Source organism: Taeniopygia guttata, chromosome 22 (genome assembly GCF_048771995.1).
Source record: "Taeniopygia guttata chromosome 22, bTaeGut7.mat, whole genome shotgun sequence".
Classification (NCBI taxonomy): Eukaryota; Metazoa; Chordata; class Aves; order Passeriformes; family Estrildidae; genus Taeniopygia; species Taeniopygia guttata.
In genome coordinates, this window is record NC_133047.1 from 3773842 (window position 1) to 3790344 (window position 16503).

The 16503-nt window shown below is 51.1% G+C and overlaps 1 protein-coding gene across 1 annotated transcript; it reads left to right on the forward strand.

Moving 5' to 3' along the window:
- The first annotated feature begins 1798 nt into the window (after positions 1–1798).
- On the forward strand, positions 1799–16071 carry LOC115498090 (uncharacterized). The gene is made up of 14 exons (XM_072917794.1): positions 1799–4159; positions 4264–4847; positions 5028–5989; positions 6752–6835; positions 7818–7898; positions 8620–8732; positions 9139–9197; positions 9692–9781; positions 10419–10462; positions 10973–11133; positions 11929–12133; positions 12979–13123; positions 14382–14519; positions 15366–16071. The coding sequence occupies exons 1-14, from the start codon at positions 2578–2580 to the stop codon at positions 15636–15638; spliced, it is 4521 nt and encodes a 1506-aa protein (XP_072773895.1). The 5' UTR covers positions 1799–2577; the 3' UTR covers positions 15639–16071.
- The last annotated feature ends 432 nt before the right edge of the window (positions 16072–16503 follow it).

Consider the following 16503-nt stretch of genomic DNA (forward strand, 5'->3'; position numbering starts at 1 on the left):
CCCCGAAATTTTTTTTTGATGGTCCTGAGTGGGATTTTTGGGGTCCCGGGTGGGATTTTTGGGGTTCCGGGTGGATTTTTTGGGCTCCCGTGAGGATTTTCGGGTTCCTGGGTGGGATTTTGGGGTCCCGGAATTTTTCCACGTCCGGAATTTTTTGGGGGAGGAGGTCCAGGGTGGGATTTTGGGACGCCCGTGTGGGATTTTTGGGGTTCTCGGGTGGGATTTTGTGGTTCCCGGGTGGGATTTTGGGGTCCCGGGTGGGAATTTTGGGGTCCCGGGTGGGAATTTTGGGGTTCCCGGGTGGGAATTTTGGGGTCCCGGGTGGGATTTTGGGGTCCCGGGTGGGAATTTTGGGTTTTCCGGGTGGCATTTTTGGGGTTCCCTCCCCCCCATCTCTCGCGGCGGAAGCGGCGCGGGTGACGCGGGGAGGTGGCCCCGGGGGTGGCACCGGGGGTGGCACCGGGGGTGGCACCGGGACGGGCCCGGGGACTCGCGGCGGCCGCGGGGAGACGGCGGCAGCTGCAGGTGCGGGGGGAGGGTCGGGGAGACCCCCGGAGCCTTCCTCTCCCTCCTCTTCCCTCCCCCTCCTCGCTCTCCTTCCTCCTCCCGCACTTCCTCCTTCCCTCTCCCCTCCTCCATTTCCTCCCTCCCACCCTCCCTCCCTCCCTCCCACCTTCCCTTCCTCCCTTTTTCCTCCTTCCTCACTCCTCCTCCTCCTCCTCCTCATCCCTCCCTCCTTCATCCCTCCCTCCTTTCCTCTCCTTTTCCCTCCCTCTCTCCCTCCCTCTCCCTCCTCACTCTTCTTCCTCCTCTCAGCACTTCCTCCCTCCCTCCCCTCTCCCCTCCCATTTTCTTTCCTTCCTCCCCGGCCTTCATCCTTCCCTCATCCCTCCCTCCATTTTCCCTCCTTCCCTCTCCCCTCCTGCACTTCCTCCTTCCCTCCCTCCATTTTTCCTCCCTCCCTCCCCTTTTCTTTCCCTCCCTCCCCCCTGACCCTCTCTCCTCCCTCTCCTCAGGGTCTCCCCACGCTCTGGTCACTCCTCCGGCCACTCCAGGAACGGTCCGGCCCTGCCCCATGGTCACTCCTCCGGCCACTCCTCTGTCCATCCCTCCGGCCACCCCTCTGGTCACTCCTCTGGCCACTGCTCTGGTCACTCCAGCCACTCCAGGAGGGGTCCGGCCCTGCCCCATGGTCACTCCTCCGGCCGTGGGGAGGGTCCGGCACTGACCATGGACCCCCCCAAGGCCCCCCCCGTGGCGTGGCCGGAGCTGGACACCACTGGGGGGGGAGGGGCTGAGAGCCCCACACGGACACTGACCCCTGAGCTGACCCCTGCACTGACCCCTGCACTGACCCCTGCACTGACCCCTGCACTGACCCCTGAGCTGACCCCTGCACTGACCCCTGCACTGACCCCTGCACTGACCCCTGCACTGACCCCTGCACTGACCCCTGCACTGACCCCTGAGCTGACCCCTGCACTGACCCCTGCACTGACCCCTGCACTGACCCCTGCACTGACCCCTGCACTGACCCCTGCACTGACCCCTGCACTGACCCCTGCACTGACCCCTGAGCTGACCCCTGAGCTGACCCCTGAGCTGACCCCTGCACTGACCCCTGCTGTGACCTCCACCCTGACCCCCACTGTGAACCTCACCTTGACCTCCACCTTGACCACCTTGACCTCCACTGTGACCTCCTTGACCCCCACCTTGACCTCAGCCTTGACCCCCACCTTGACCACTTTGACCTCCATTGTGACCTCCTTGACCCCCACCTTGACCCCAACCTTGACCCCCACCTTGACCCCAATCTTGACCTCCACCTTGACCTCCTTGACCTCCACTGTGACCTCAGCCTTGACCCCAACCTTGACCCCAACCTTGACCTCCTCCCTGACCCCCCCCGTGACCCCCTTGACCCCCCCGGTGCCTGTGGCGGTTCCTGAGCTGTTCTGGGCCAGCCTGCTCCAGGCCCAGCTCTGCGTCCAGGAGCTCCAGGGGGCCATCGAGGGACAGCCGGACACTGGTCACCACCCCCAGGGCCACCACCAGGGCCACCCCCAGGACCACCCCCAGGACCACCCCCAGGACCACCCCCAGAACCTTCTCCAGGGCCACCCCCAGGGCCACCACCAGGACCTTCTCCAGGACCACCCCCAGGACTTTCTCCAGGACCACCCCCAGGACGACCCCCAGGGCCACCCTCAGGACCTTTTCCGGGACCTTCTCCAGAACCTCCACCAGGACCACCACCAGGATAACCTCCAGGACCTCCTCCGGGACCTCCTCCAGGACCACACCCAGGACCTTCTCCTGGACCACACCCAGGACCACCTCCAGGACCATCCCTGGGACCATCTCCAGGACCTTCTCTGCGACCACCACCAGGACCTCCCCCAGGATCACCACCAGGACCTCCCCCAGGATCACCACCAGGACCTCCACCAGGACCTCCCCCAGGATCTCCACCAGGATGGGGCTGGGAGCATCTTCCAGGAGCTCCAAGGCCATGGATCCACGTTTGAGGAGATCTTCCAGGTGTCCACAGATGGGTCCATCCCACCCAAACCCATGGCCGTGGATGAGGACATCCCACCCAAACCCACGGCCGTGGATGAGGACGTTCTCCAGGTGTCCACAGATGGGTCCACCCCACCCAAGTCCATGATCGTGGCCGGGAGCATCTCCCAGCAGCTCCAAGGCCGTGGATCCACGTTTGAAGGCATCTCCCGGGCGTCCATGGATGAGGACATCCCAACCCAGGCCGTTCCCACGGACCAAAGCTTTGAGTTCCTCTTTGGGAGCATCTCCCACACGTCCAGGGATGGGGACATCTCCTCATGGACCGTGACCAGGGATGGGGACATCTCCCCCAGACCCGTGACCACAGATGGTCCAACCAGGGATGGTCCCACCAGGGATGGTCCCACCAGGGATGGTCCCACCAGGGATGGTCCCATCTCCCCCAGGCCCCAAGTCCCCAGACTCAGCCAGGAGGAAGAGGAAGGTGATGGCAACGATGGCGACCACCACGCCAGCGATGACCGTGATGACCACCGTGACCACAATGACCACAATGACCACAATGATCTAAATGACCATGGTGACCACAATGACCTCGATGACCACCGTGACCTCAGTGACCTCAATGACCACAAAGACCATGGTGACCACCATGACCACCGTGACCTCAGTGACCTAGATGACCTCAAAGACCATGATCACCACCATGACCACGATGACCACGATGACCTCAATGACCACATTGACCACCATGACCACAATGACCATACTGACCACCATGACCTAGATGACCTCAATGACCACAATGACCACCGTGACCATGATGACCACCATGACCACCATGACCTAAATTACCTCAATGACCACCCTGACCTCAATGACCTCAATGACCACAATGACCATACTGACCACCATGACCATGATGACCACCATGACCTCAATGACCACCATGACCTCAATGACCTCAATGACCACAATGACCATACTGACCACCATGACCTAGATGACCACAATGACCACCATGACCTAGATGACCACCATGACCACCGTGACCACAATGACCACCATGACCTCAATGACCACCATGACCATGATGACCACCATGACCGTGATGTCCATGGTGGCTTCTCCCATGAGAACGAAGAGGAGAAGACCTTGGATAAGGAGAACATGGATGAGAAGAACCTGGAGGAGAACCTGGAGGAGAACCTGGATAAGGAGAACATGGATGAGAAGAATCTGGAGGAGAACCTGGAGGAGAACCTGGGTGAGAACCTGGATAAGGAGAACATGGATGAGAAGAATCTGGAGGAGAACCTGGAGGAGAACCTGGAGGAGAACCTGGATGAGGAGAACCAGGATGAGAAGAACCTGGAGGAGAACCAGGATGAGAAGAACCTGGAGGAGAACCCGGATGACGAAGACGAGGATGACGAAGACGAGGATGACGAAGACGAGGATGACGAAGACGAGGATGATGAAGACCGTGATGATGAAGATGAGGATGATGAAGACCAGGATGACGAAGGCCTGGAGGAGGACGAGGAGCCCCATTTCCACACCAACCCCCTGTTCCAGCGCCCGCTGCCCCTGGGGGTGCCCCCCTGGCGTCCCCACGGTGCCACCCGCGGTGAGTGGGTCACCCCAAAATTCTGGGGGGGGTTGGGTCCATTTGGGGGGACCCCAAAAATGCTGATGGGGACCCCCCCGCCTTGGTGTCTTCTCCTCCTCCAGGACCACCCAGAACTCCAGAATTTGGGGACCCCCCGGATCCACCTCCGGAATTTGGGGACAGCCCGAAATTTGGGGACATTCCAGATGCACCTCCAGAATTTGGGGACCCCCCGGAATTTGGGGACCTCCTGGAATTTGGGGACCTCCCCTTGGTGTCTTCTCCTCCTCCAGGACCACCCAGAACCCCCGAATTTGGGGACACCCCGGATCCGCCTCCAGAATTTGGGGACCCCCCAGAATTTGGGGACCTCCTGGAATTTGGGGACACCCCAGATCCACCTCCAGAATTTGGGGACACCCCAAAATTTGGGGACCCCCCCTTGGTGTCTTCTCCTCCAGGACCACCCAGAACCCCGGAATTTGGGGACATCCAAGAATTTGGGGACATCCCAGAATTTGGGGACACACCAGATCCACCTCCAGAATTTGGGGACACCCCAAAATTTGGGGACCCCCCCAGCCACAGGATGGACCCAAAATTGGGGGGGCTGGACCCCCCCAGTTCCTGGGACCCCCCAGATTCACCCCAAAAAGGGGAACCCCAAATCCCCCCAAATTTACCCCAAAAGGAGGGACCCCAAAACCTCCCAGATTCACCCCAAAATTGGGGACCCCAACCCCCAAATTTACCCCAAAAAGAGGGACCCCAATACCCCGAAATCCCCCCAGATTTACCCCAAAAAGGGAGACCCCAAAACTCCCAAATCCCTCCAGATTTACCCCAAAAAGAGGGACCCCAAATCCCCCCAAATTTACCCCAAAACCTCCCAGAACCATCAAACTTGCCCCAAAAGGAGGGACCCCAAATCCCCCCAAATTCACCCCAAAAAGAGGGACCCCAATACCCCGAAATCCCTCCAGATTTACCCCAAAAAGCGCGACCCCAAAAAGAGGGACCCCAAATCTCCCCAGAAACCCCAAATTTACCCCAAAAAGGGAGACCTGAAAGCCCCCAAATCCCTCCAGATTTACCCCAAAAAGGGAGACCCCAAATCCCCCCAAATTCACCCCAAAACTGGGCACCTCAAACCCCAAATTTACCCCGAAAAGAGGGACCCCAAATCCCCCCAGATTTACCCGAAAAAAGGGGACCCCAAAAACTCCAAACCTGCCCAAATTTACCCCAAAAAGAGGGACCCCAAAACCCCCAAATTCCCCCAAATTTATCCCAAATCCCCCGAGATTCACCCCAAAACTGGGGACCCCAAACCCCAAATTTCTCCCCAAAATGGCGGGTCCAGAGCCCCCCCCACCCCCTGACCCCCCTCAAACCCCCCCAAAGCCCCCGGGGTCCCCCCAAAATCCCCCAAAATTCCCCCAAATCCCCCCAAATTCTCCCCAAATCCCCCCAAACTCTCCCCAAAATCCCTCAGGACCTCCCCAGATCCCCCCAAAATTCCCCCAAATCTCCCCAGGACCCCCCAAAATTTCCCCAAAATTCCCCCAAATCCCCCCAAATTCTTCCCAAAATCCTTCAGGACCCCCCAAAAATCCCCGAAATTCTCCCCCAAATTCACCCCAAATCCCCCCTGAGCCCCCCCAAATCCCCCCAAAATTCCCCCAAATCCCCCCAAAATTCCCCCAAATCCCCTCAGGACCCCCCAAAATTCACTCAGGACTCCCCCAAATCTGCCCAGGATCCCCCAAAAATCCCCCAAAATTCCCCCCAAACCCCCCAGGACCCCCCCAGCTCCCCCCCAGCAGAGCCCCCCCAGGACCCCCCCAGGTGAGGAACCCCCAAATTTCCCCGATTTCCCCCCCAGACCCCCCTGATTTTATTTTATTTTATTTTATTTTATTTCATTTTATTTTATTTTATATTTCCCCAGCCTGGAGCCCTTGGGCCCTGGCCTGGTGCCTTTTAAAATTGAATTGAATTAAATTAAATTAAATTAAATTTAATTTAATTTTATATTTTATATTTTAGATTGTAGATTTTAGATTGTAGATTTTAGATTTTAGATTTTAGATTTTAGATTTTAGATTTTATTTTAGATTTATATTTTAATTTTTAAAAATATTTTATATTTGATTTAATCCCAGCCTGGACCCTGTGTCCCTGGCATGACACCATTTTACCTTAAATTAAATTAAATTAAATTAAGTATTTTATATTTTAATTATATATTTAATATTTTATATGTTCTATTTTATTATATATTTAATATTTTATATTTAATGTTTCATATTTTATATTTTTGTTTTATATATTATTATTTAATTTTATATTTTACATTTATATTTATAATTAATTTAATTCCTATTTATTTCCCAGCCCAGACTTGGTGTCCCTGGTGCGACGCCTTTTTAATTTAAATTAAATTAAATTAAATTATTAAATTAAATATATTTATATTTATATTTATATTTATATTTATATTTATATTTATATTTATATTTATATTTATATTTATATTTATATTTATATTTATATTTATATTTATATTTATATTTATATTTATATTTATATTTATATTTAATTTCCCAGCCCGGACCCGGTGTCCCTGGCCCGCCGGCTGTTCCTGCTGCAGGGGTGGCGCAAGGCCGAAGTGGCGCCGCTGCTGCGGCAGCCGTGAGAGACGGGAAATGGGGCAAAAAACCGGGAATTTGGGAAAATCCGGGAATTCGGGAAAAATGGGGGGAAAATCCGGGAATTTGGGAGGGAAAATGGCAGGAAAATAGGGAAAAAATGGGATTTTTTTGGGTAAAATGGGGGGAAAAAATGGAAATTTTGGGGGAGAAAATGGGGGAAAAAAGGGAAGTTTTGGGGGCAAATAGGGAAAAAATGGGATTTTTTTTGGTAATATGGGGGGAAAAATGGAAATTTTGGAGGAGAAAATGGGGGGAAAAAAGGGAAGTTTTGGGGGCAAATAGGGAAAAAATGAGAATTTTTTGGGGAAAAAAGGGATTTTGGGGGGAAAATGGGAGAAAAAGGGGAGTAAATGGGGGAAAATGGGATTTTTTGGGGTAAAATGGGTGAAAATGGGGGGAAATGGGAATTTTTTGGGTAAAATGAGGGGAAAATGGGTATTTTGTGGGGGAAAAAATGGGAATTCGGGAAAAAATCCGGGAATTTGGGGGAAAATGGGAGAAAATGGGGAAAATATGGGAAAAAACAGAGGAAAATGGGAATTTGGGGGGAAAACAGGATTTTGGGAAAAATATGGGGAAAAATGGGGGAAAATGGGGGGAAAATGGGGAAAATGGGGGGGAAAGGGATTTTTTTGGGGTAAAAAGGGGGGGAAATGGGAATTTTGTGGGAGAAAATGGGATTTTGGGAAAAGTAATGGGAATTTGGGGGGAAAACGGGAATTTGGGGAGGAAATGGGAATTTTGGAGGGAAAACGGGGAAAAAATAGGATTTTTTGGGGGGGAAAATGCACATTTGATCCAGAAAAATGAGGATTTTCGGGGGAAAATTAGGAATTTTTTGAGGAAATTTGGATTTTTTGGGGGGGGAATTTAGGATTTTTTATTTTTGGGAATTCTGGAATTTTTGGGAATTGTGGATTTTTTTGGGAATTGAGGATTTTGCTCCGGAATTGCCGTTTCAGGACGGATTTCAGCGCCCGCCTGGCCCACGAGTACCTGGAGCTCTTCCAGTTCCAGGGGATGAGCCTGGAGCAGGCCCTGAGGTGAGGGAAAATCGGGAATTTGGGAATTCCGGGGGGGAATTTGGGAATTTTGGGGGGAAAACCTGGATTTCTGGGGGAAAACCTGGATTTCTGGGGGAAAATCTGAAATTTTGGGGGGATTTTTAGGGGTAATTTGGGAGTTTTTTGGGGAGAAAATTGGGATTTTGGGGGGAATTTTGGGAGAATTTTTTTTTGAACGTTTGGGTTTCTGTGGGAAAATTTTGGAATTTTGGGGGGAATTTGGGGGATTTTGGGGGTATTTTGGATGGGTTTGGGGCATTTTGGGGGATTTTTGGGTATTTTAAGGTGTTTTGGGCTATTTCAAGCTGGTTTTGGGGAGGTTTTGGGGTATTTTGGGGTGTTTGGGGTGTTCAGGCTGTTTTTGAGGTGGTTTTGGGGTGCTGCAGGCTGGTTTGGGGGCCTTTTTGGGGGTATTTTATGGCATTTTGGGGTATTTTAGGTTGTTTTTTGGGGTATTTTAGAGATGTTTTGGGGTATTTCAGGCTGGTTTTGGGGTGTTTTTGGGGAGTCCAGGCTGATTTTTTGGGATATTTTAGGTTGTTTTGGGGGTACCCAGGCAGTTTTTGGGGTGATTTTGGGGTATTTTTGGGGGTATTTCAGGCTGTTTTGGGGCATTTCGGGTTTTTTTTTGGAGGGGTGTTTCAGGCTGATTTTTGGGGTATTTTTGGGTGATTTTTGGGGTATTTTGGGGATGTTTCAGGCAGTTCCTGCGGGCGCTGGTGCTGTCGGGGGAGACGCAGGAGCGCGAGCGGGTCCTGAGGCACTTCTCGAGCCGCTTCCACCGCTGCAACCCCGGGGCCTTTCCTTCCCAGGGTGAGACCCCAAAAACCCCAAATCCACCCCAAATCCATCCCAAATCCACCCCAAATCCACCCCAAATCCCCGCTGCAACCCCGGGGCCTTTCCTTCCCAGGGTGAGACCCCAAAAACCCCAAATCCGCCCCAAAACTGACCCCAAATCCACCCCAAATCCCCACTGCAACCCCGGGGCCTTTCCTTCCCAGGGTGAGACCCCAAAAACCCCAAATCCACCCCAAATCCACCCCAAATCCACCCCAAACCCACCCCAAATCCTAAACCCCAAACCCCAAATCCCCAAAATCCCAAATCCCAAACCCCAAAACCCCAAATCCCAAATATCCAAACACCAAACTCCAAAACCCCAAATCCCCAAAATTCCAAATCCTAAATTGAAAACCCCAAAACCCCAAATCCCCAGACTCGGTTCACACCCTCACCTGCGCCCTGATGCTGCTCAACACCGACCTGCACGGCCAGGTGAGTACCCAAAAAACCCCAAAAAAATCCCCCCCCAAAAATCCCAAAATCCAACTGAGCTCAGGGCCAGGTGAGAACCCAAAAACCCCAAAAAAAACCCCAAAAAACCCCCCAAAAAATCCCTAAAATCCAACTGAGCTCATGGCCAGGTGAGTACCCCAAAAACCCCCAAAAAAATACCCCCCAAAAACCCCAAAATTTTGGGATTTTTTTCTATTTTTGGGGTGGATTTGGGATTTTTTCACTTTTTGGGGTGATTTTGATTTGATTTGGGGTGGACTTTGGATTGGATTTGGGGTGGATTTGGGATTTTGTTTTATTTCTGGGTTGAATTTGGGATTTTTTTCCCCTTTTTTGGTTGGAATTTGGGATTTTTTTTCCTGTTTTTTGGCTGATTTTGGTTGGATTTGGGGTGGATTTGGGATTTTTTTCTATTTTTGGCTTGAATTTGGGATTTTTTCCCTTTTTTGGCTGATTTTCCCCCAAACCTGCAGCGCCTGGGCCGCCCTATGAGCAGCTCGGAGTTCGTGGCCAACCTGAGTGGGCTGATGGACGGTCGGGATTTCCCCCGGGAGCAGCTCAAGGTACCCAAAAACCCCCAAAAAAACCCCAAAAAACCCCAAAATCCCCAACCCCGATGGAGTCCCACCCAAAAAACGGGAAAAGGGGAAAAAAAACCCCGAGAAAAAACACAGAAAAATGAGAATTCTGCGCTGAAAATTGGGGGTGGTGCTGGAAAAATCTGAAAAAAATTTGGAAAAATCCTAAAAAATCCAAAAAAATACTAAAATTCTGGGGAAATTGGAAATTTACCCCAAAAATCCTAAAAAAACCTCTAAAAATCATTAAAAATCATTAAAACCCTAAAAATACCTAAAAATTCCTAAAAGAATCCTAAAAATGTCCTAAAAAGAAAAAAAATCCTAAAGAGTACCAAAATTCTGGGAAAATGGGATTTCAACCCAAAAATGCTAAAAAACCCTAAAAAGCCTAAAAAACTCCTAAAAATCACCCAAAATTCCTAAAACATCCTAAAAAAATCCTAAAAAATTCCTAAAAATTCCTTTAAAAAAATCCAAAAAAATAATAATAAAAAAAAAAACCCTAAAATAATCCCCAAAAATTCCTAATTAAATCCTAAAAATTCCTGTAAAAAACCTAAAAATTCCTAAAATTTTGTTTAAATCCCAAAATTCCCCAAAAATTCCCATTTTTTCACAGGCTCTGTACGGCTCCATCCGCAGCCGGAAGCTGGAATGGGCCACGTGAGCGGGACTGGGGAAATTTGGGAATTTTGGGGAGGATTTGGGGGAATTTGGGATATTTTGGGGTGGAATTTGTGGGGTTTGGGTTGAATTCTCTGTGATTTTCCTGAATTTTGTTTGGATTTTCTGGGATTTTGGGTGGATTTTATGGAATTTTTATTCCAAATTTATGTGATTTTCTGGGATTTGGATGGAATTCTATAGGATTTGGGGGGGATTTTCTGGGATTTGTGTCAGATTTGATGGAATTTGGGTTGGAATTTATGGGATTTTGGTGCCAAATTTATGGGATTTTGTGGGATGTCGGTTGAATTTTGTGGATTTTCTGGGATTTGGGTTGGAATCTATGGGATTTAGGGTGGATTTTATGGGATTTTATGGGATTTGAGTCAGATTTTCTGGAATTTTCCAGGATTTTCTGGAATTTCCCAGAATGTTCCGGAATGTTCCGGCATTTCCCACCATTTCCCATCAATTTTTAGGATTTTTTTTTTTTTGGGATTTCCACAGGGATGACGACGAGGACGACGCCGGCGCCGATTCCCAAAAAGCCAAAAAAGGCCCAAAATTCCCAAATCCCGAAATTCCCCCGGAGCTGCCGGGGGGCCCCGGCCCCGCCCCCAGGGGGGTCCTGGCCAGGAAGGTCCTGGCAGAGAGCGACGGCAAAAAGGGTTCGGATTTGGGGGAATTTGGGGAATTTTATGGGATTTTGGGGATTTTTATGGGATTTTGGAATATTTTGGGGGAATTTCATGGGATTTTGTGGGATTTGGGGTGGATTTGGAGGAATTAATTGGGATTTTGTAGGAATTTGATGGGATTTGGGGGAATTTAATGGGATTTTGTGATAATTTAATGGGATTTTTGGGGAATTTAGTGGGATTTCATGATAATTTAAGGGATTTTCCCCCCACAGCGCCCTGGGGCCGGCGGGGCTGGATTTGTGGGAATTATGGGAATTTAATGGGATTTTTGTGGAACTTCATGGGATTTTGTGGAATTTAATATGATTTTAATGGGATTTCATGGAATTTAATGGGATTTTAATGGGATTTTCGGGGAATGTAATGGGATTTGGGGGAGATTTGGGGAAATTAATTGGAATTTAATGGGATTTTATGATAATTTAAGGGATTTTCCCCCCGCAGCGCCCTGGGGCTGGCAGGGCTGGATTGGGGTGGATTTGTGGGAATTTAATGGGATTTTATGATAATTTATGGGATTTTATGATAATGGGATTTTATGATAATTTAATGGGATTTTATGACGATTTAATGGGATTTTATGATAATGGGATTTTATGACAATTTAATGGGATTTTATGATAATGGGATTTTATGACAATTTAATGGGATTTTATGATAATTTAATGGGATTTTATGACAATTTAATGGGATTTAATGACAATTTATGGGATTTAATGATAATTTCTGGGATTTAATGACAATTTCTGGGATTTCCCGCAGCGCCCTGGGGCCGGCGGGGCTGGAAGCGTTTCGGGGCCGAGCTCCGGGGGTCGCTGCTGCTGCTGCAGAGGGACCCCCCCGAGGGTCCCCAGGAGATTTTGGGGCTCCCCCACGCCCTGGCCCGGCCGCACCCCCAGTACAGCAAACGGCCCCACGTGTTCCTGCTGCAAACCTCCGACCGCCGCCAGTTCCTCTGCCAGGCACAGTAAGGAGCCCGAAAAACCCCAAAAAAATCCTAAAAAATGGGAAATCTGACCAAAAAACAAAAATCCTACAAGGATCCCAAAGGTGGGAAAGAGGGCGGGAAGGGAGGTGGGTGGGAAAGGGTTAAAAAGTCGTAAAGACTAAAAAAAAAATACTAAAAACCCCAAAATTTGCAATATTTGGGGTAATTTTGCAGCATTTTAAGGGTAATCTAGTTGCATTTTTGGGGATATTTTGAGAGTTATTTTGGGGTATTTTTGGTAGTTTTGGGGTGTTTTTGGAGATGTTTTTTGGGATTTTTGTGGGTAATTTTGGGATATTTTTGGAGGTTTTGGGGGGATTTTTCTGGCAGTAATTTAGGGGTACTTTTGCGGTATTAGTTTGTATTTTGGAGGTATTTTTAGGGATTTTGGGAGTAATTCTGGGATATTTTGGAAATATTTTTAGGGGTATTTTGAAGTTTTTTTTTTTTTGTAATATTTGGTGGGGGGTTTTGCAATATTTGGGGGTTTTTTTTGCAGTATTTGGGGTTTTTTTTTTCAATAATTTGGGGTTTTTTTCCAATATTTTGGGGTCTTTTTTTTTTTAATAATTTGAGGGGTTTTTTTGCAATAATTTCGGTTTTTTTGCAATAATTTGGGGGTTTTTTTTAAATAATTTGGGGTTTTTTTGCAATATTTTGGGGTTTTTTTTACATAATTTGAGGGTTTTTTTTCAATAATTGGGGTTTTTTTTCCAATATTTGGGTTTTTCTCGCCCTGTTTGGGGTTTTGGCTGTACGAGGGTGGGTATGACGTCATCGCATCACCGTGATGACGTCACGGTGACGTCACGGTGACGTCACAGGAGCGGGGCGGATCTCTCCCGTTGGGTGTTCGGCATCAACGTGGCCGCGGCGCTTTCGTCCTCGCCGCCGTTCCCGGCGGCCGTCGGCTCCCGGCGCCGCTTCGAGCGCCCCATCCTGCCCTCGGCACCCAGCCGCTGCCCCCCGGTGAGACCCCAAAAAACCCCCCCCAAAAAAACCCCAAAATCCCTAAAAAATCCCCATTGAAATATCCCCAAATCCCACTGAAATATCCCAAATCCCATGGAAACCCCAAATCCCCCAGTCCCATCCTGCCCTCGGCGCCCAGCCGCTGCCCCCCGGTGAGACCCCAAAAAAATCCCCCCCCAAAAAAACCCAAAATCCCCCAAAAAATCCCAAAAAACCAAAAATCCCCATTGAAATATCCCAAACCCCATAGAAATGTCCCAAATCCCATGGAAACCCCAAATCCCCCAGTCCCATCCTGCCCTCAGCACCCAGCCGCTGCCCCCCGGTGAGACCCCAAAAAAAAACCCCCAAAAAAACCCCAAAATCCCCCAAAAATACCCCCAAAAAATCCCAAAAACCCAAAGTCCCCATTGAAATATCCCCAAATCCCACTGAAATATCCCAAATCCTCCAATCCCATCCTGCCCTCGGCGCCCAGCCGCTGCCCCCCAGTGAGACCCCAAAAAAATACCCCCAAAAAAATCCCAAAGTCCCAGAAAAATCACGAAAACCCCAAAAACGGCAACAAAAAAAAATTCCCCGAAATTTCAAAAAAATTCCCCAAAAAATCCCAAAAAAAATCCCAATAAACCAAAAACCCCCAAGGCCTCAAATTTGGGCTGTGCCACCTCAATGTCCCCAACGTCCCCAGTAATGTCCTGGTGCCATCTCACTGATGTCCCCAATGTCCCTGTGCCACCCCAATGTCCCTGTGCCACCCCAATGTCCCCAATGATGTCACCATTGATGTCCCCAATGTCCCCAATGTCACCAGTGATGTCCTGGTGCCATCTCACTGATGTCCCCAATGTCCCTGTGCCACCCTCATGTCCCCAATGTCCCCAATGTCCCTGTGCCACCTCAATGTCCCCAATGTCCCCAGTGATGTCCTGGTGCCGTCTCACTGATGTCCCCAATGTCCCTGTGCCACCCCCGTGTCCCTGTGCCACCCTCATGTCCCCAATGTCCCCAATGTCCCTGTGCCACCCTCATGTCCCCAGTGATGTCCCCAATGTCTGTGTGCCACCCTCATGTCCCCAATGTCCCCAATGTCTCTGTGCCACCCTCATGTCCCCAGTGATGTCCCCAATGTCCCCAATGCCCCCAGGAGCAGCAGCTGGCACAGCTGGTTGGGGACAGTGACAGTGATGTCCCCAATGTCCCTGTGCCACCCTCATGTCCCCAATGTCCCCAATGATGTCCCCAATGTCCCCAGGAGCAGCAGCTGTGCCAGCTGCGCCGCTGGCTGGGCACGGTGACGTGCCAGCTGCTGGAGCACCGGCGGCTCCTGCCCGAGGGACGCCCACGGGAGCAGCAGGAGCAGCGGCTGCACGGGGAGTTCCTGGCCCAGGAGGTGACAGCGGGGACAGCGGGGACATGCAGGGGACTGGGGACATTGGGGGGATTGGGGACATTGGGGACATTGGGGGGATTGGGGACATTGGGGACATTGGGGGGATTGGGGACATGGAGGGGACTGGGGACATTGGGGACATTGGGGACATTGGGGACATTGGGGACATTGGGGGGATTGGGGACATGGAGGGGACTGGGGACATTGGGGACATTGGGGACATTGGGGACATTGGGGACATTGGGGGGATTGGGGACATTGGGGACATTGGGGGGATTGGGGACATGGAGGGGACTGGGGACATTGGGGACATTGGGGGATTGGGGACATTGGGGACATTGGGGGATTGGGGACATTGGGGGGATTGGGGACATTAGTGACATCAGGCACATGGAGACTTCCTCATGGAGGAGGTGACAGTGGGGACATCAGGGACAGTGGGGACAGCGGGGACAGCGAGGGGACAATAGGGACAATGGGGACACTGGGGACACCAGAGACATTGGGGACATTTGAGAGGATTGGGGACAATGGGGACACTGAGGGGACTGGGGACACTGGGCACACGGCGACTTCCTGATGGAGGAGGTGACAGCAGGGACAGCGAGGGGACGATGGGGACATTTGGGACACACTGGGGGCAATGGGGACGTTTGGGACATTGGGGACATGGAGGGGATTGGGGACTTCTTGGGGACACTGGGGACACTGTGACACCAGGGAGTGACACAATGACCGGGCCGGAGGGTGACCCCGGTGACATTCAGGTGACCCTGGGGGTGACACGGTGACATTGAGAGGTGCCACCTCGGTGCCACCCTGGTGACCCGGCCGATGTCCCCGCAGCGCCGCCGCTGCCTCACCTACGTGCAGGCGCTGACGGCGTGGCTGCGCGGTGACAGCGGTGACAGCGGTGACAGCGGTGACCTGCCGGCCCTCGGGGACACCACCGAGCTCGGGGACATCGCTGAGTGTCCCCCCGTGCCCGCGCCGCTCACCAAGTGCCACTCCAGCCCCTCGCTGGCACCGGAGCCGCTCCCGGGCCGCGTCCGGCGCCACATCTCGGAGCGGCGGGCCACGCGTGTCACTGTCCCCAAACGCCACCGGGACCGCCTGTGACACCCAGGATTGTCCCCTCAGCTGTCCCCAAGTGCCACCAGGACCGCCTGTGACACCCCCATGGGGACCCAGGGACAGGGACACCCCGAAGTGCCACCTCAGGGACAAGGCCAGTCCCAATGTCCCCTCCATGGGACAAGGGACACCCCAAAGTGCCACCTCAGGGACAATCCCAATGTCCCCCCACAAAGTCCCCAGTGATGTCCCCAAAGCTGTCCCCAATGTCCCCTCCCCACCCCCCGGTACGAGCTCTGCTCTGAGCCCCCCGCCCCGGAATTGGGAACAACTCAGGGAAATCCCACAAATCCCAGAATTCCCAAAAATTCACCCCAAAAATCCCCAAATTCCCCAAAAAAATCCCATTCCCCAAATTCCCTAAATTCCTATTCCCAAAAATTCCCCCCAAAAAATCCCATTCCTAAAAAATTACCCCCCCCCAATAAAAATCCCCCAAAATCCCCAAATCCCCATTCCCAAAAAAATCCCAATCCCAAAAAATCCCAGTCCCACAAGAATTTTGAGCAGAATTTTGGGGCAAATTTGGGAATTCTGGGGGGAATTTTGGGATTCCCCCACTGTGGTTGTGCAATAAAGGTTCAGAATTACGGGATTTTGAAGAATTTGGGGAATTTTGGGATGGGGGAGGGAGGAATTTTGGGAAGAGAGAAACCCCGAGGGTGTCAAGCCCCAAAATCCCAAAAAATGACAAAAATCCCTTTTTTCCCCAGCCCAAATCCCGGGAATTCCGACCCCAATCCCAAAAATTCCAACCCCAAAAATTCCGACCCAAATCCCAACATTTCCAACTCAAATCTGGCAATTCCTGCCCCAAATTTGGGAATTCTGACCCCAAATCCCAAAAATT